General features: G+C 58.7%; 2 protein-coding genes across 11 annotated transcripts in view; one reads left to right on the top strand and one right to left on the bottom strand.

Moving 5' to 3' along the window:
- The window catches only part of Fam129b (family with sequence similarity 129 member B), a 55,166-nt gene extending 44,869 nt beyond the window's left edge, over window positions 1–10,297 (top strand). The window contains exons 5-13 of the mRNA XM_023701652.1: window positions 4,264–4,388; window positions 4,913–5,017; window positions 5,103–5,265; window positions 5,955–6,142; window positions 7,148–7,303; window positions 7,578–7,694; window positions 7,839–7,946; window positions 8,041–8,152; window positions 8,526–10,297. Of these exons, the coding sequence (XP_023557420.1) occupies window positions 4,264–4,388; window positions 4,913–5,017; window positions 5,103–5,265; window positions 5,955–6,142; window positions 7,148–7,303; window positions 7,578–7,694; window positions 7,839–7,946; window positions 8,041–8,152; window positions 8,526–9,100 (1,649 nt within the window). The 3' untranslated portion in view covers window positions 9,101–10,297. The remainder of the gene's footprint in view (window positions 1–4,263; window positions 4,389–4,912; window positions 5,018–5,102; window positions 5,266–5,954; window positions 6,143–7,147; window positions 7,304–7,577; window positions 7,695–7,838; window positions 7,947–8,040; window positions 8,153–8,525) is intronic.
- Window positions 10,298–11,839: 1,542 nt separating this feature from the next.
- Lrsam1 (leucine rich repeat and sterile alpha motif containing 1) overlaps window positions 11,840–18,639 on the bottom strand; it is a 31,431-nt gene continuing 24,631 nt past the window's right edge. For all 10 annotated transcript variants that reach the window (XM_004641550.2, XM_023701645.1, XM_023701644.1 and 7 more), the window contains 5 exons: window positions 17,050–17,148; window positions 16,007–16,138; window positions 15,010–15,091; window positions 14,408–14,541; window positions 11,840–12,301 (listed from right to left, as the gene is read on the bottom strand). In XM_004641550.2, coding sequence (XP_004641607.1) covers window positions 12,176–12,301; window positions 14,408–14,541; window positions 15,010–15,091; window positions 16,007–16,138; window positions 17,050–17,148 — 573 coding nt within the window. In that variant the 3' untranslated portion in view covers window positions 11,840–12,175. The remainder of the gene's footprint in view (window positions 12,302–14,407; window positions 14,542–15,009; window positions 15,092–16,006; window positions 16,139–17,049; window positions 17,149–18,639) is intronic.

Here is an 18,639-nt window from a genome sequence, read left to right on the forward strand (position 1 = left end):
CCTTTGCGTTGCTAAGCTTGTTCTAAGTAGGTGCTTTAGACCACTGAGCCATCTCACCAGCCCGGGAAGTGTTTTGAGAGGGTTCACGGCACGTGTTTTTTTCCGTGACACATTTTTTTTTTTAAAATTTACACATTCACTGTATTTTTCCCTCCTAACTCAGGGGCCCAGGGAAGGCTTGGAGAAGAGGCCCTGCCCAGGGGTCCTCTGCCCATACCTGGCCTCGGGACGGTAGAGGGCAGTCCCTGCGCCAGCCCTCGCCTCTGCCTCCAGCACAGTTCCCCCACCGTGGGGGGTGGTGTGGGCATCTGGGTGGAAGCCAGCTCACCCCACCTCTCCAGCGCTGCCTCTGCCTAGCTGGGATCTGCCAGTCTTCACGGGGCCAACCCCTGCCACCTGGACTGGGTGCTGCCCTGCCCTGCTGCCCACAAAGGGCCTCCGGTTCCCAGGTCCCTGGGGCTGGGGCTGGGGCTGTGCTCCCCGGCCTAGGTGCCCTCCTCCCTCCCCCACCCAGGCCTGGTGTTTCAAGGGCGGCAGCCGCAGACCTGCACTGGTGGGTTGGGGAACCCCAGGCCGGGTGATGAAGGAGTGGAGACAGGACCAGGTGGGCGGAAGCCACCTCTGCACCCTGAGTGGATGACGGGTGCTGTTCTGGTTCCGGGAGGCCTTGGGTGCCCTGGGTTGGGTGCTGTAGCGGAGAAGGGGCTGGAAGTCACTGCTGGGCGGGGAGGGAAGGGTCGTCTTGCCGGGGACAGCCGTCCAGGGCCGTCCAGGGCGCAGCGGACGAGCTGGTTTCCGAGGGGGAGGCGTGAGAACCTGGGCCTGGAATGTGAAGCTGGAGCTGCTCGCCCCTGGGGCGGCCAGGAAGCGGGGGTGGTGGGAGGGAGCCCAGCTGGGTGGCCGCCAGCTCCGCCCAGGCCTTGCATCCTGCATTCCTGGGGCCGTAGGGGCGGCAGGAGGCGGGAAAGAGGCACTGGCTGGGCTCCGGCCTAGGGCCCTGGGTGCTTGTGGGGGCCTGGAGGGGTCCAGGCCTCTTCCGGCTGCCCGAGCCCTTCCTGCCTGCCGCCGAGCTTCCTTTCTCGCAAGGTCTCCTGGGCTGGCCAGACCCGCCCTGTCTTGGGTGTGAGCCCTGGTTCTGCCCTTCCCCAGCTGTGCGTCTGGGAGCCGCTGAGCCACCCTCTCTGAGCCAGGCTTTCTGGTTTCTTTGCTGGCGAGCTGAGGTGTGGAGTCTCACCCAGGGGCTGCCTCAGCTGGGCTGGGCAGCTTATGGGACACAGATTTAACTTTCTCTCAGTCTCGAGGCTAGAAAGGTCCTGGTCAGGATGGGGCTTGATTATTTTACTTGTGATTGGATCTCACTCTGCGCCCAGCTGACCCCAGGCTTCTGGGCTCCTGCGATCCTCCTGCCTCAGCCCCCCACCCCCAGCCCATAGCTGGGGCTGCAGGTGTACCTCTGGACCCAGCTACATACGTGTTTGCTTTTTCAGACAGTTTCCCCTGTAGCGGTGTATAGTGTGTGCACACCTGTAACCTCAGCTGCTCTGGAGGCTGAGGCAGGAGGACCACAAGGTTGAGGCCAGTCTGGGCATTCCTGGCAAGGGCGTACCTCTAACAGAAGTTGCAAAGGGCCAGGCACGTGGCTCAGTAGTGGCAGAGTAGTAGCAGTAGAGTATCTCGGCGCAGTCCCCAGAACAGACAGAGAGAGAGACAGAGGGACTGATTTCCCCATCTGCTAAGGACCACTTGAGTCAGGCTGGGCTTAGCCCCGGTCCTGCCTGGTGTCTGTCTGCATGCTCTTCCACTGTGATGAACTGAGATCAGGGGGTGTAGGCTGTGGTGGTGCACCCTGTAATCTCAGCAGGCTGAGGCAGGAGGGTCTCTGGGCCTTTGAGGCCAGCTTAAGTATGTATCAAGATCCTGTCTCGGAAACCAAATAAATACAGACGGTTTCTCTGTGTGTGCACAGAAGGTAGAGGGGTGCTGCTCAGGGGATGGCGGAAGTGCCTGGAGGAGTGACGCTGACCTGTCAGACTCGGTGGTGGATGTGAGGACTGGAGAAGGTGCCCTGGTCCGAGCCTCCCACCCTCTTGTTAGGTCCCGTGTGCTGCTCGGCAGCCTTGCTCTGATCCCGATGTCCTTCCTGCTTCAGTGCTGGGATGGCCCGGGGCCTCGGTCTCCTCATCTTGTAGCTCTGCTCTGGTGCAGGCGGCGAGTCCTGTGGCCCTCCCCTCCCGAGAGGAGCTCTTTCCCCGTGGTGACTCAGCCTGGCCTGGGCTGGGGTGTGTGAGGCACCACTGCTGCTGCCTCCCTTCCCGGGCTCTGGGGGCAGCATGGTCAGGCGCCGCCAAGGGGCTGCCCATCCCAGGCAGGTTTTGCAATTTCGTGCCACAGCCTCCTCAGCTCTGGGTCTGGGTCCACGCCTCACTCACACCTCCTCCAGCACAGGCCACCAATGAGGTCACCAGTGATGCCAGAAAGGGCTTTTTTCTAGTCATTATCAGTAAAAACTTCCTTTCTAAACATCTCTGTGCCGGGGATGCAACCCAGGGCCTGGTGCTAGGCCCAAGTTCGCCTGGTGAGCTATGTACGCTCCCAGTACCTTTTAGGTTTTTTATTTTGTGTTTTGCTGAGGCAGGGTCTCACTGTGTAGTCTAGGTTGCCCTTGAGCTCAAGGCAGTCAATCCTGCCTCAGCCTCCTGAGTGCTGGGGTTCTAGGTGTGTGCCACCACACCCGGCACACATTCTCTAGTACAGTTCTAGCATTTGTACCAGTTGCTGACATGGTCACTAGGACAAGACAGACCTGGGGCAGCAGCCCCCACCCCCAAGTTCCCAGCAGCAAGTGTTATGCTGGGGGCCTCTTTGCCTCTGTGAGGCTGAGCAGGTGAAGTAAAAATTCAATCCCAGTTTAGGCAACTCCATAAGATCCTGTCTCAAATAGAAAACAGTTTTAAGAAGCTGGGGAGCTTTGGGATCCACCGTCTGTGGTGGAACCGCCGCCAAGATGCAGATTTTCATGAAAACCCTTATGGGGAAGACCATGACGCTCGAGGTTGACCCCTCGGACACTGTAGAAAATGCAAAGGCTGAGATCCAGGATAAGAAAGGACTTCCTCCTGATCAGCAAAGGCTGATCTTTTTTTTTTTTTTTTTTAATTTTATTTATGTGTGTGTGCGTGTGTGCGTGTGTGTGTGTGTGTGTGGCCCGCTCAGCCCACCAGGGGGCAGGGCTGGCTGGCATGTGGTGCTGGGGGATTGAACCGCGGTCCCTGTGCTTTGCTAAGCTTGTTCTGAGTAGGTGCTTTAGACCACTGAGCCATCTCACCAGCCCCAAAGGCTGATCTTTACTGCTAAGCAAAGATGGATGTACCTTGTCTGATTACAACATTCAAAGGGAGTGTGCCCTTCATCTTGTGTTGAGATTCCGTGGTGTGTTAGGAAAGGAAGAGATCTTACACCACTCCAAGAAGAATAAGCATCAGAGAAAGAAGGTTAAGTTGGCTGTCCTAAAATACTGTAAGGTGGATGAAAATGGCAAAGTTAGTCGTCTTCATCGAGAGCGCCCTTCAGACGAATGTGGCGCAGGAGTTTTCGTGACCAGCCACTGTGACAGACATTATTGTGGCAGGTGTCGTCTGACTTACTGCTTCAGCAAACCAGAAGACAAGTAATTATGTTTTTCTCGAGGAACCGGGAATTGCACTCAGGCCCTTGCGCTTGCCAGGGAAGCGCTTATTTCACTGAGCCATCTCCCCAGCAAGACAAGTAATTGTGAGTTGATAAAAACTTCAGCTAGGGGCCAGGGAGATGGTTCAGTAGGATAAGCGCTTGACTCAGATCCTAAAACGCAAGGATCTGAGTTCAATCCCCGGCTCCACCAAAAACAAAAACAAAACTTCAGCTAACAAAAATAAGTAAGGCTGGGGACGCAGCTCAGTGGGCTGCCTTGGGGTCAAGCCCCAGTACCAAAACAATCAAAAACAAATGAAGGAAAAGAAGGCTCCGCAGGTGTCCTGACCTCCCTGTGCCCCCAGCCTGCCCCTGCTGTGACCCAGGGAGCCCCCAAGTGGACAGGTGAAGCCGGGCCAGGGTCATCATTACTGTAGCTAGAGGAAAACAGAGGCTCTTTTTAGCAGCGCTTGTGTCGTTTCTAAGTCATCGGGGTGCCAGGGCTGTGTGCTGGGGTCCGGAGGAAAAGGCTCGCAGGGCCACTGCTGCTGTCGTCATGGGGCCTGCTCGGCAGCTGACCCCCCCTCCCTCCCTGTGGGCCAGGTATCCCGGAGGACTCCAAGGTGGAGGGCCCGGCCTTCACGGACGCCATCCGCATGTACCGCCAGGCCAAGGAGCTGTACGGCACCTGGGAGATGCTCTGCGGGAATGAGGTGCAGGTGAGGCCCAGCAGCGGGGCTGCAGACGGCTGGGGGGCGACCATGGCACGCAGGGCCAGCTCTGGGCTGCGCTGCGTTGTGTACTCATGGGTTGAGCACTTCGCCGGGCCAGCTCCCCTGAGCACAGGCAGCCCTGGCCCTGGACAGCTCGCTGACTCCGAGGAGAAACTGCTGTTCAAGCGGGTTGTGGTGGCGCACACCTGTAATCTCTCCGTACTCAGGAGGCTGAGGCAGGAGGATCAACATGAGGCCCACCCAATCTATGCAGTGAGACCATGTATCAAAGCAAGTTAAAAAATAAATACATTGCACACGCACAAACACAGCAGCTGGAATGGGAGGGCGTGGAGTGTGCAAAGGGCTTGGGGCGGGGCCTCAGGCACGCAGGCAGGCAGACCTGCCCCCCTGGGGTACAGGGAGCCGCAGGGCCAAGGCAGAGGAGAGGAGCTGGAGGGGCCTGGGCCGGATACAGAGAAGCAGGCCTCTGGCCTCCCGCAAACCTAGCGTGGGCTTCTTGGTCCTAGATCCTGAGCAACCTGGTGATGGAGGAACTGGGCCCTGAGCTGAAGGCGGAACTCGCACCACGGCTGCGGGGAAAGCTGCAGGAGCGGCAGCGACAGTGGATCCAGGTGGGCTGCGACCCCGGTGGGATGGGGATGGGGGCCGGGTCCTCTGCCCCACGTGACCGCCCCACGTGACACGCCGCCCCCGCAGATCTCGGACTCCACATACCGCCTAGTATATGAGCAGGTCAAGGTGCTCTTTGAGGAGACGCTGTCCAAGCTGCAGCGGGCCCGGCCCGCCATGGAGGCGACCATCCGCACGGACATGGACCAGATCATCACCTCCAAGGAGCACCTGGCCAGCAAGATCCGAGGTGGGCACCCTGGCACGCTTCCATTCTGCCTGTTGCCCGGTCCATGCTTGATGATAATTTTTAATTTTTTTTTAAATTAGTTATTTTGATTTTTTTTTTTTTTTTTTGCGGAATTGGGGATTGAACTCAGGCCCCTGGGCTTGCCAGACAAGTGCTTTTTCTTTTTCCACTGAGCCATCTCCCCAGCCCTTGATGATAATTTTTGAAAATCAGAATCAAGGCCTGGTTTGGTGGCGCCACCTGGGATCCCAGTGCTGGGGGATGGGGGGCGCTGAGGCAGGATCGTAGCTGTGCGTTCACGGCCAGCCTGGGCTGTGCATTGAGTTTAAGGCCAGCGTGAACTGCACAGTGAGGCCCTGTCTCCAAAACAAAACAAATACACACCCCTGTGCAGGCCGGGAAGTGTTGTATTTGTACTCCTGAGCTACGTCCCCTTCCCAACAGTTTTCTTAGTTTCTTCCCATTAGTGTCAGAAATACCTCAGGTCCAATCTCGGAATCCTCTGTTATTTCTACCTCGTGGGGTTGTTATCTTTGCCCACTCTTCCTCTGCAATCATTGAGCCTGGGAAGGTAGCCACTGCTAGTGACTTTCTGTAAAAACAGCGTAGCTTATGTGCCTGGGGAGCCCGGGTGCCCCGGGTGCTGCCCGCTGGGCAGGACGATCCCCTGACCTCTCTTGGGGGCGCAGCGTTCATCCTGCCCAAGGCAGAAGTGTGTGTGCGGAACCACGTGCAGCCCTACATCCCGTCCATCCTGGAGGCCCTCATGGTGCCCACCAGCCAGGGTTTCACCGAAGTGCGCGACGTCTTCTTCAAGGAGGTCACCGACATGAACCTGAACGTCATCAACGAGGGCGGCATCGACAAGCTGGGCGAGGTGCGCTGAGCCCAGGGCTGTTTTTCTGGGGAGCACTGTCAGGGAGGCCGTCCAGGCAGGACCTGTAAGCAAGCTGGGACCCCAGCTCTCTGAGAGGGTGAGGCGGGAGCATCGCAAGTACGATCCTAGCCTGGGCAACTTAGCTACACCCTGACTCAAAAACAAAAATACAGAAAAGGCCTGGGGATGTAGCTCAGTAAGAAGGTCCTGGGTTCAATGCCTGATACTGGGGGCGACGGGAGGGCATGAACAAAGATCCCACAGAGGTAGAACAGGACAGCTGTCCCATGTCCTGGTGGAGCCAGCAGTTAGGTACAGGAGGGAACATTAACTCCCTGGAAAGTTAAAATGTAAGACTGGATGTGGGGGCACACACCTGTTACCCCAGGACTCAGGAGGCTGAGGCAGGATGATTGCTGCAAGTTTGAGGCCAGCCAGGCCTAAAAGTGAGTTCAGGGCAGCTTTCGATATATAAAGAGACCTCGTCTTAAAAAAACAAAAAATAACCAGCCAGGTACCCTACCAATGCAGATGGCCCTTCTCCCTCCCCTTTCCTCAGTTACCTGGTTCTTGGCATGTGTGTCATTCCACTGTCCCCATATGGGGACAGCTGGCTGCACACCCACATAGCTGTCAGGTGGGGATAGAGTCCATCCCGCGTCCCAGCCACCTCCTTTCCTCTTGTATCTGGGAACCCACAGACAAGAAGAATCATAGAATTTGAGAAAAACAAGCGTCCTTAGATGTCATGAAAAGCTGCCTCCTGATCTTGGGCTGAAGTCACTGAGGCCCAGAGGAGGAGGGTGACTGGCACCAGGTCACCCAGCACCCCGGAAGGAATGAGGGCTCCCTTCATCTCGGCCTTCCTGTCCTGGGCATCTGGGTTGGCAGCGACCCAGGTGCCCATCCCTGGTGACCGGTGCCAGGCCTGGGCAGTTGTGGGTCTGTGGGCTGCTTTGCCCTGCGCCGCCCCTGCTCAGGCCCATGTGTCCCCGCTGCTTGCAGTACATGGAGAAGCTGTCCCAGTTGGCCTACCACCCCCTGAAGATGCAGGGCTGCTATGACAAGATGGAGCCGTTGCGGTTGGATGGGCTGCAGCAGCGCTTCGACGTGTCCAGCACCTCTGTGTTCAAACAGCGCGCCCAGATCCTCATGCGCGAGGTGGGCCCCGCTCCCCACCCTTCCTGGGGGGCCTGCTCTGTTCTGCACCTCCACTAGCCCGGCCCCGCCCACCCCTGAGCTCACTGTCCTTCACACCTGGGTTCCCCGCCCCTTCTTGTGCCCGCAGCCGTGACCAGAGTGAGCAAAGGCACCTAGAGCGCCCGCACACTCTTTCCTGACAGGCTGGGTGGGGGCTGGCTGGGGACCCCCTGGGCGGCACACGCGAAGGGGCTGCGGTCACTCCAGCGGGTCCCGCTCCCACGTGTTCCCACAGCAAATGGACAACGCGGTATACACTTTCGAGACGCTGCTGCACCAGGAGCTGGGGAAGGGGCCCACCCGGGAGGAGCTGTGCAAGTCCATCCAGCGCATCCTGGAGCGCGTGCTCAAGGTGGGCGAGACTGCGGCCTGTGGGGGGCGCTCGCGCGCGCATGTGTGTATATGAGTGTGTGGCGCGCGTGTGCCAGTGCCCTGGTGCCCTTGAGGCCTTGAGCTGCTGACCCAGAGTCCCCTCCCATGTCCCTGGGCCCTACAGAAATATGACTACGACAGCAGCACGGTGCGCAAGCGGTTCTTCCGGGAGGCGCTTTTGCAGATCGCCATCCCCTTCCTGCTCAAGAAACTGGCGCCCACCTGCAAGTCGGTGAGCAGCCTGCCCCAGCCTCGCGGCCCAGCGGGCGCCAGGGCACTGTGCCCAGACCCGCTGTTCCTCTGCTGCCCTCTGCTGTGCCCCACAGGAGCTGCCCCGCTTCCAGGAGCTGATCTTTGAGGACTTCGCCAAGTTCCTCCTGGTAGAGAACACTTACGAGGAGGTGGTGCTGCAGACCGTCATGAAGGACATTCTGCAGGGTGAGGGGCCGCCTGGGCTGGGTAGTGGCAGCCAAGGGACAAAGGAAGGCCCAAGAGCCCGGTGTGGTGGCGCACACCTGCAATCCTAGCACTTGGGAGGCTAAGGCAGGAGGATTTCTAGGAGTTTGTGGCCATCCTGTACAAAAAAGATGGCTGAGTGGAGACCACAGATAGTTGTGTGGCCCCGGGCAGCAGTGCTGGCCGCCTCTCTGTGCCTGCTTCCTCAGGTCTTTGGCCTTGCTGGGTGGGTCAGGGAACGCAGTGGTTAGCAGCCTGGGCTCTAGCCACAGGAGCCATAAGCCAGGCCGCCCCCCGGGGAGGAGGCAGACCCCTGGCACTCGCCACTCACTCTCATGCACTGTGTGGCCCACAGCCGTGAAGGAGGCAGCGGTGCAGCGGAAGCACAACCTGTACCGGGACAGCGTGGTCCTGCACAACAGCGACCCCAACCTGCACCTGCTGGCTGAGGGCGCGCCCATCGACTGGGGCCAGGAGTATAATGACAGTGGCAGCAGTGGTGGGGACAGCCCCAGCCCTGTGGCCCCTGAAGGGTCCACCCTATCAGAGAAGCGCCGGCGTGCCAAGCAGGTGATGTCCGTGGTCCAGGATGAGGAGGCAGGGCTGCCCCTCGAGGAGGGTTCCGAGCCATCACTGGCGTCCCCGGACAGTGTCACTGAGATCCGTGGCCTGCTGTCCCAGGAGCTGCAGGCTGAGAGCCCTCTGCTCAATGGGGCCCTGGCCCAGGACAGCCCCCAACCTGAGGCTGTCCCTGAGATGCCCTTGCCACCCGGCTCGCCGCCTCAGCATCTCCCACCTGGGAAGGCTGTGGACCTTGAGCCCCCCAATGCTACCAACCAGGAGACGGGGGAGCAGGTGTCCAGCCCCAGTAGCCGTACCCCCATCCATACCACCACTGAAGACAGCTCCGGGGTTCAGACAGAGTTCTAGACCAGTGGCCCGAGCGGCTGCTTCCTCCGAGGCACCAGCAGGCTCAGGGCCCTGGGCAGGGGCACCCCATATGGTGCCAACTGAGTCACTTTACTGGGTGTGTCCCAGCCTGGGCTGCTCCCCATCTTCCCGTCTGTGGGCTGATCTTGGATGCAGGGTCTGGTTCCAGGCTTTCTCTTTGTGCTGGGGACTCAATGCAGCTGGAGGTGACTGGGGCCTCCACCATCCTGCCCTGCTTCCGGCACCTCCAATTCCCTCCCTATGGGTCTTGCTATTCCTGAGGGAGGATGGATGGGCACGGGTGCTGCTGCCCAAAGTCTGGGAGGCTGGAGTCACCCTTGACTCAGCGAGGGTGTACCAGGACCAGGGTGGTGAAGGAAGCTGGGGCCTGCGCCCCATTTCCATCCTGCCCCTCCCAGCCAGGGACTGCCCGGGGAACGAAAACAACAAAGGAGGGGGGTCATCAGGCTGGGCCTGGGTGTGGCCTTGTCCCCAGGAAAGTGGGTGAGGGGCCTCATGAGAGGAGAAAGACGTGGAATGTGCTGGTCTGTGGCGAGAAGTTGGGACGAGGGTTGGGAGTGTTCGAGGGAGGCTTGAGGCTGAGGTGGCAGCTCGAGTGTCTCCGGAAGTGGGCCCCTAGGGGCACAGCACACACCCATTACGCCCAGCCCCTGCCCATCTCCTCGCTGGTCTGGGATCCAGCATGGTCTCAGGGCTCCCTGCCCTGTGCACCTTGGGTCATGTGTTGGACGGGCAGGAGGTTGCTATGAGGCTTGGTGTCACCTCCTGCCACCTCTGAGGAACCACGATGGGGCTCCTGAGGGCGAGAGAGGGGCATGGCCTTTGCTGCCTCTGAGCCCCAAGCCTCCTGACCTAGAAAGTTCTGGGCCCCTCTATGAGAATGTCCTCTGAATCACCTTGGTTAAGCTGAGGCAGCCCCAGTGTGGTGGCACCCACCCAGGGCCTGGTACTCCAGCTTGGCATCTTCTGTGCTCTAGACCTGCTCCCCAGGGCAGGGGCCTCAGACCCACAGGGCAGCAGCTGGTGGTCAGGGACCCTGTGCCCCATCACTAACCTCTTTCAATGTTTTCCTCTAGTGCCTTGGGGGTTTCAGTCAGCCTTCCCGGCTATGGTATTGCAAATACTATGCAAACTGTTTAAGCCTCTGCTAATCAATAAATGCTTTATTTAAAGCTGTTTGTGTGTACTGGGGTGGGGGGCGCGGGCTGGGAGTGGGAAGGGGACACATGCAGCCAGGGAGGGGACAGGACAGTTTCCTGACCAAGAGCCATGGGGGCACAGCCTCAGTTTTGTTTGAGACAGGGTCTCACTATGTAGTCTGGGCTGGCTTTGAACTCACAGGGATCCTCCTGCCTCAGTCTCCTGAGACCTAGCCTTGCAGGCATGTGCCACCTTGCTGCCCAGCTCCATGATCTGAGTTCTTACCCCATTTTGCTGAAGCGCTGAGCCAGCCGCTGAGTGAGCATGGTGTGCACACCTGTAATGCTAGCGCTGGGGAGATTGAAGACAGGAGGATCCCTGCGAGTCCGAGCTGCATAGTGAGACCCTACACCAAACACACTCAGAGACAGACAGAGACTGAGGCTCAGAGAAGGACTCATCCCAGATCACGGAGCTGTGGGTGACTGTGCGTGTGGCTGCCGCTCACGCAGGCGTGCTCTGCTCAGCTGGGGCAGGCTGCTGCTTAGCACTGAGTGACGGAGATGGCAGGGGCATTCTAGCCAGTCAAGGCCCTGGGTGCCACCCAAAATAGGATGCAGACGGCCATGCCGGCTTGCCCCAGACCAGACCCCACGCTGGCATTCGGTGAGAACCTACTGTGTCTACATGGGGCATCTTGGCCAAGGTTATGTTGAGAGCCCTGCAGCTGGGGCAGGGGCAGCCCCTGTCACGATGTGCCCTGTCAGTGGTAGCACATGTCCCTACCCATGTCCCTGGTCAGCCTGATCGCCTCAACAGCACTAGGTGCAGGACAGCTTGGGCCCAAGGCTGGGGACCGCTGGTGTCCTGCTGCTGCTCTGGAACTCCTCAGCTACATGAGAGGCGGCAGAGGTCCTTGCTGCCTAGTGAGAAGTGGAGACCCAGAGGCCACTGTGCTCCACAGAGTGGCCCAACCTGCCTCAGTCTCACCTCTTGGCCAGACAGAGCCCAGGAAGAGATGTGGGGGGGGAGGCACCCAGCCCTGCCCTGGACGGCAGGACTTCCCACGAAGGACATTCACCCGACCTCTAGCACTGCAGGAATGATGGTTCCAGTGAGGAGGGGGAAGGCCTCCCAGAGCCCAACTCGCCGTGCATCCCTATGGACCCTGCATCTCGGGGATCACTGAGCGCCCCCTGGTGGCTGCAAGCCAGAGGCCCACTGTGCCCCACCCTAGACATGGGGAAACCGGCCTGACTACCTGTGAACACACCTGAGTCCCTCAAGCACAGGTATGTGCAGCCACTGGGACTCTACAGCAACCCACGGACACCACATGCAGGCTCCAAGCCCATCCTGCTACGTCTGCCCACCTCGGCCTCAGCTCACCTGCCTAGGATGACAATCAGGACGCAGCCTGGGTCCACAGGACACCTCCAGCTGTGGATCTGGGGCCACTGCCAACCTGGCTCTGGCTGCCCAGGCGCTATCTCCCCACCTGGAAAGCCGTTCCAGAATGGCTCTGCCTTCTGCCTCCTGCCCTCCCGACCCCGGGGACGCCCAGATGAGCCAGGGGAGGCACGCGCAGATAGATTTATTGACATTCCTGCTCTGGGTCCAGCTGTGTGGGCGGGGGCACAGATGTGTAACGTGGGCGGGGCACATGCAAGAGCAGCAGAGGGGAGGCTGGGGCCAGGCCTGCGCAGCACGCCCCTCCCCAGGGTGTCCCTGAGGGTGTGGGGACAGCAGGGCACACTCCACACGCTGGACCTGCCCTGCTGCCGCGAGCCGCCTGCCTTCCTGCCCAGTGTTCAGAATGGCTGTGCCTAGCATCAGGAGCGCCCCCGCCTGGTCCGGATGTGCGTGGCAGGGAGAGGCCCGGGGACTCGATCCGGGCAGAGGCGGGCGCTGCGCTCAGCTGCTGTGGTAGATCCGGAGGCTCTGGGCAATGTCCTGGCGGCACAGTGGACAGGTGCGCAGGGGCTGGCAGCACTGCTGGCAGCAGCAGACGTGGCCACAGGGGAGGAAGACGGTCTGGGCCTGCACGGAAGTGACAGCGCAGCGCATGGGCCCCCAGCTGGCTCTCCCAGAACCACAGCTAAGCCAGGCCCTGTGCTGTTTATGCTAAAAATCTGGTGGAGGGTCAGAGACATAGCTGAGCAGCATAAGCCCCTGCCTGGCAAGTGCAAGGTCCGAGTTCGAGCCTTGGCATCAAAAAAAAATTTTTTTTTGATGGAGCAGCACCAGGACATAGGTTTGATCCCCGGTTTGATGCTGTGCTCGCCCCGCACCAAACCAGCCCCTGAAACCGGGTGTGGTGGCGCATGCCTGTAATCCCTGCACTGGAGAGACAGGAGAATCACTAGGAGTCTGAGCTGTGTAGTGAGACCCTGTACCAAATAAACAAGATTTTTAAAAAATGTTTTTTAAATCAATTTTAAGACACAGTCTTGCTAACTAGCTAAACTGCCCAGGCTAAGATTGAATTTGTAATCTTCCTGCAGGTATGCACCTCAAACCCTTTCTTCCTTAAAGCTGGGATTAATTCTGCGCATGCTCATTGCCTCCCCACCTGGCCCAGACACTTCCCACATTCTATGTGGCAGCAGAGGGGGCCTCTGGTGTTCAAGCACCTCCTCCACTGGGCACTCAAAACCTCAGCCTAGCTTTCTTCTGGTGCTGGGGGCAGAAGCCAGAGCCTTGAGCACATCAGGCAAGCAAGAGCTGTGGTCCCCCGATTTGTGCAGCACAGGCGCCTGCCCAAACCCTGAGGTGCTGGTCTCAAATGCCTCTGCCCTGGTGGACTGGGCGCCTGGGAAGGCTTGCTGGTGTATTTCCTCCTACTCAGAAGCCATCAGGGATGTGCTCCCAACTATTCAAAGGTGCAGGGGCCTGGCTAAGTGCACAGCAGCTGGTCCCTTGGCACACAGCAGTCCCATGACCCTGAAAGATGGGAGAATGACCAAGCTACCACTACCCTGATGTTCTAAGTGCTCCCGGGTGGCAGCAAGGCAGGCCTTGCAACATCTACATTGCTATAGTTACCTTTTGTGGTATGTATCCATTTTACAACAATTGCTAGTGATCTCTTCACTTGTTTATTCATGTATTTATTTTTAAATGTACTTGGTTGTTACAGGGTCTCACGATGCAGCTCAGACTCGTGGAGAACCTCCTGCTTTCAGCCTCCCTGACACTGGGATTACAGGTATGTGCCACCACGCCTGGACTCTGGCCAGCTCAGCCCGCTCTGGGGGCGCGGTGGGGCTGGCGCGGCACGCAGTGCCAGAGATCAAACCACTGTCCCTACGCTTGCCTAAGCAGGCGCTTTAGTCCACTGAGCTATCTCACCGGCCCAAGGCAAGGCAAGGTCTCACTGTGCAGCTCAGGTTGGCCTCAGACTCATGATGGAGCCCAAGCTGGCCTCGAACTCACAGCAATCCTCCTGCTTCTGCCTCTCGGATGCTGGGATCACAGGTGTGCCCTGCCCCCCCCCCCACGCAAAAAAGTCTTGATAAAGGGAAAGCGTGCTGTTGATGTTTTATGAAATAAGAAAATTCCCCAATGTGTTTATTAAACTGGAGGAAAAGAATCCATAAAGAAGGAGAAGATGATGACAGTGCTAGTGCTGATCATGGGTAGGTCATGGGACCATGGGTCACCTCCACTTCCTGTATTTTTTATTTTGCTGTATTTTCCTTTTTTTTTTTTACATTTATTTATTGTGTGTGTGTGTGTGTGTGTCCAGGTCAGCCCACCAGGGGGCGCGGCTGGCTGGCATGTGGTGCTGGAGGATCGAACCGCGGTCCCTGTGCTTTGCCAAGCTTGTTCCAAGTAGGTGCTTTAGACCACTGAGCCATCTCTCCAGCCCCAAACTCTTTTTTTGGTTTTGTTTTGTTTTGTTTTGTTTTGTTTTGTTTTGTTTTGTTTTGTTTTGTTTGCGGAATTGGGGATTGAACTCAGGCCCTTGCACTTGCCAGGGAAGCCCTTATTCCACTGAGCCATCTCCCCAGCCCCTGTATTTTCCAAAATGCATGGCACATCTATTTATGTAACTAGAGCGAACTAGCTAGAAACCACCATGTGCTTGCAAGTGCGGCCGTGGCCAGGCCCTGCACCCCACCAGGACCATGCCACCCCACTTACCTCCCTCTCCAGGCACACAACACACTCGGAGACCTGCACCTCTGGCTCCGCGGGGGGTGCAGATGGCCTCACTGCCGGCTCTGCTGTGGGTGGCTCCAGGGCCTCAAGGACCTCCCCCTTGGGGGGTTTCAGCTCTGTGGGGACCAGAGGGACTGGCTGAGTGAAGGGCTCATCCTGACTTCCCCAGCCCCTGGGAGCTGCTTGTGCAAGAGGGACTCAGTCACCTGCCTCTATCCTGGCTTCATTCTCCTGGTCCATTTCAGGACAGGGATGGTCACCCTCCCTACTGATAGGGTTCTCTTGTCCCTGACCCTTCACTGCCCCCTCTGGTGGGGCTTGTCACTGCCAGAGTTGAGCAATCCGAGGCTGAAAGGGCTATTACTCCCTAGAGCCCACAGGGACATCTAGTGGTGGAGCCCAGAATCAGAGCCCTAGTCTGGGCGGAGAGCTTCAGCCTGGGGTTGTTGGGGGCTGGGACAGAGGGGACCTGTCAGGTGATGATCCCAGGAGTTGCTCTGCCTGGAGCCAGCAGCCCCTAGTGGGCCTGCGTAGTGCCCACAGTCAGCCAGGCCCTCCCTGCGGGGCGGCCCCGGGGTCAGTACCTGGCTGGGCCCTGGCCTCATCCTGCAGCTCCCGGGCTCTCTGGAGGATCTCGCGCTGCAGCCCAGCCTCAGCGACGCCCACCTGCGGCGGTGGAAGGAAAGTTCACTCTGGTGGAGGCAGGGCAGGCCCAGCCATGGCCGCCCCTGGTGCCTCCCTGCCCCTGGTGCCTTTGGCTGGGTACAGGGCAGACCTGGGCACAGGGGAGAAACTGAGGCCCAAAGGAAAGCAGCACTACTGACAGCCTCAGGTATTGCGTCAGGAACTGCGCATCTCATGTGGCTGGCCGAGGAAGGACAGAAGTCACTGAGCCCCAACTGCTGGGAATCACAAAACCCCTAGGCCCTCGGAGGGCCTTGCTTCCCCTAGGACAGACAGCCTGATGGGAATGTGGGTCCTCCATCAGGACACCACTAGGACCATTCAGTGGGGCAGGGAGCAAAAACGGCTCAGCATGGAGCCAGGCGCAGCACGTCATCGTCCCATCCGAGGCTGAAGGGTAGATGACGTAATTCAGTGGGAGTTCACTTGCTCCAAAGCACAGCGAGGGTGCAGTTAGCACTGTGGCTGAGACTGTAAAATGGGGACAGGGTGGGTGCTGGGCCAGATGACCCCCAGGACCTGTGCTGATCCTAGTTTTTGGTTTGGGGACAGGGTCTCACTATGTACCCCAGGCTGGCTTCAAACTCTCAAGAGATCCTCTTGTCTCAGCTCCCATGTGCTGCAGGCAAGCACCATGTGCCCAGCTGATTGTAGTTTGAAGACCCAATCTGAGCAATTGGGGCTGTGTGGGTTCAGCAGGACCCACACTGTTGGGATCCTTAGGCATGAAGGGTAGAAGAAGTGGCTGGGGTAGGCAGACAGGTGTTCTGGCCATTGGACACGAGGAAGCCCTGGGCCACTGGGTCATGCCAGGCCTCACTGCAAGCCCAAGCAACACAGGTCGCCCCACAGCCAGGCCAGCTCCCTTCCGCTCCCCCCAGGGGCTGCGAGGTCCACCTTGGCCAGGTCCTCGGGGCTCATCTGGCTCAGCATGTCCAATGAGATGCGGTGGTGGGCGAAGATGGGCAGGTAGTGCTCGGCCGACAGCTCCACCAGGAGGACCACCAGCTGGCGCTCCATGCCTTCTTCCTGCAAGAAGGACCAATGAGAAAGGTCAAGGCTGCCTCCAGGGGACAGCACAATAGAAAGGGACCCCAGTGATTGTGTCCAGGAGGAAACAAAGGGTTGGAAGGTAGTGCATAAGGGGGGGATGGTGGGCTTTTAACTTTCCCCATGTAGAAACGTAGAAATGTAAGGGGGCATGTGCGTGCGGGCAGCCACTGCTTTTCAACCCATAAACATGAAAATACTGGGCAACTTTATCCACCAGGAGAGAATTTTTAAACAAATGAGGGTTCTCCCACATACCAGGCAGGCTGCAGGTATCAAGATAACAGAGAGATATATAAATGGCCTGGAGAACTGCCCAGCACAAGCTGCCAAAATGCTATGGAGAGGACTCAAATTTTTTTTGAGGCAGGGTCTGTGTAGCCCAGGCTAGCCTGGAACTCATGGTGATCCTCCTGCCTCAGCCTTTTGAGTGCTTTGATACACTTTAAAAGTATGTGTGCTAGGGCCGGCCAAATAGCTCAGTGAATTAAAGTGCCTGCAAGCAGGTGCAGGGGCCGGCGGGGAGGGGGAGGGCAAGGGTTCAATCCCCGGGTCTGCCACGCCGGCCCTGCCCCCAGGACGTGCTGAGATGGCAATTGAGACTGGGTGTGGTGGTGTGCACCTGTAATCCCAGCTCTCGGGAGCCTGTAAACAGGTGGATCACTACAAGTCCGATCTAGTAGTGAGACCCTGAACACCCTGTAGACCCTTCCCTGAAATACAAAAGAAAGAAAAAAAAAGTATGCATGCCAGTGTGTGGGGATGGAGGGAGAGAGACTGTGTGCAAGCACACAGGCCCTGCCCACCTCTCGCTTTCCTTTCTGTCCCTGCATAGACCTGGCACACAGGAAGATGAAGTGGGTGACCGGTCACGGGCACCAGCTCCTCACCTGCAGCCTCAAGGACAGTGGCTTCTGGTTCAACAGCCGCTGGTACTGAATGAGCCAGTAGTTCTCCTGCTTGGTCTCACTTTTGGCTTCTAACTCTGTCTGCCAAGAAGAAAACCAGGCAATGTCAGCTACAAATCGGGAAATCGCACCTCTGGTGGCAGGGGCCAGCTTGTCACCGAGGAGCCTCCTGCCACGCGTCCTACAGCTCAGGGTCCTCCCTGAGACCCGGGCTAGGGGGAGGCTTCGCTGTGCCCACTGCTGCTCGGCAGGACCTCAGGGCAGGGCACAGAGCTGCCGACGCCACAGCCCTGGGCAGGGCGGCCCTGGGCCTGGGTGGTGGCTGCTGTCTGCTGTGGGAGAGCGAAGCTGTCTGTGGCCGCTGTGTCCTCCACAGAGCTCGGGGCGGCGGTGCCAAGGGGTTCTCCGATCACCCTCAGCTTCTGAGCGGGCTGCACTGAGACAAGGCTGAAGGGTGTGGACTGTGCCAGGCCCGGGAGCTTGTCTTTCTGCCACCAGTGAGCATTCATGGAGGGCCGGGATGAGGCAGGAACAAAGGACACCACCGGCCACGGCAGGAGCGGTCCCAGCAGCTGCCATCAGCCTGCAGATCGCTGTGGTCCGCGCTGGGCCATGCGCTGAAGCGGCCACTTTATTTCCTCCTGACTCTGAGATCCTGGCACATGGGGATCACAGGGGCAGGCCACAGAAGCAGAGCTCTACCTGCCATCTGCCACCGTCCCAGCCTCTCTGGACCCAGCTACCCTTGATGGTTGCTCCTGGACCCTGCTGAGTGGCTGTCTGCTCCTGTCTGTGGCCCTCCTGCACCCTGACCTCTGCTGAGGAGCGGCTTCCTCTCTGAGCTGGAGCGCAAGGCCACGGCGCCTGGCTGCTCCTGCACAAACGTTTGCACACTGATTCCACGTGTGGGAGGAGCGGCCACCTGGGCTTGTGTGGGGCTGCGGAAGGGGCTGGTCTCACCCTGCTCGGCTTGTGTGCCTCAGCCTCGCAAGGGGCTGGGGACGTTTGGGGCTTTTACTGCTACCCAGGAGCAACCTGGCCTTTTCCCTGGTTGTGGGCCTGGCCCCTGCACTCTGCTCGGGGGCCCTGCATTTGGAGGAGATGCGCAAGGGGAGGCAGCCACCCTGAGGTGCTAGGCTTAAAGTCATCAGGGTGAGGGGGGCGTGGGACCGTTCCTGCCAAAGGCAAGTCAGGTGGCCTGCCCTGGACCAAAGAGCAGCCTCCTGGAGGTGCCTGGGCTGTTCCGAAGTGCTCAGCTAGAGACCTTGAGCAAGAGACTCTCAGCTAGAGACCGTCTATGTGTCCAGCACCATGGCCTGGCTGCACACACACACACACACACACACACGCACACGCACACGCCCACATGCATGCACACACCCCGCAAAGAGGGGTGCACGTCTTCCAGGAGCTCGGTGTGTGCAGGGCAAGTATGTTGCCACTGAGCCATGGTTCCTTTTTTTTTTTTTTTTTTTTTACTTTTTGGGGGGATGCAGGGGAGGATAATGGGGATTGAATGTTGGGAGGTCTGAGCCCTCTTTAAAATTTTATGTTGAGATAGGGTTTTGCTTA

Source organism: Octodon degus, unplaced genomic scaffold, assembly GCF_000260255.1.
Source record: "Octodon degus isolate 3935 unplaced genomic scaffold, OctDeg1.0 scaffold00138, whole genome shotgun sequence".
Lineage (NCBI taxonomy): Eukaryota > Metazoa > Chordata > Mammalia > Rodentia > Octodontidae > Octodon > Octodon degus.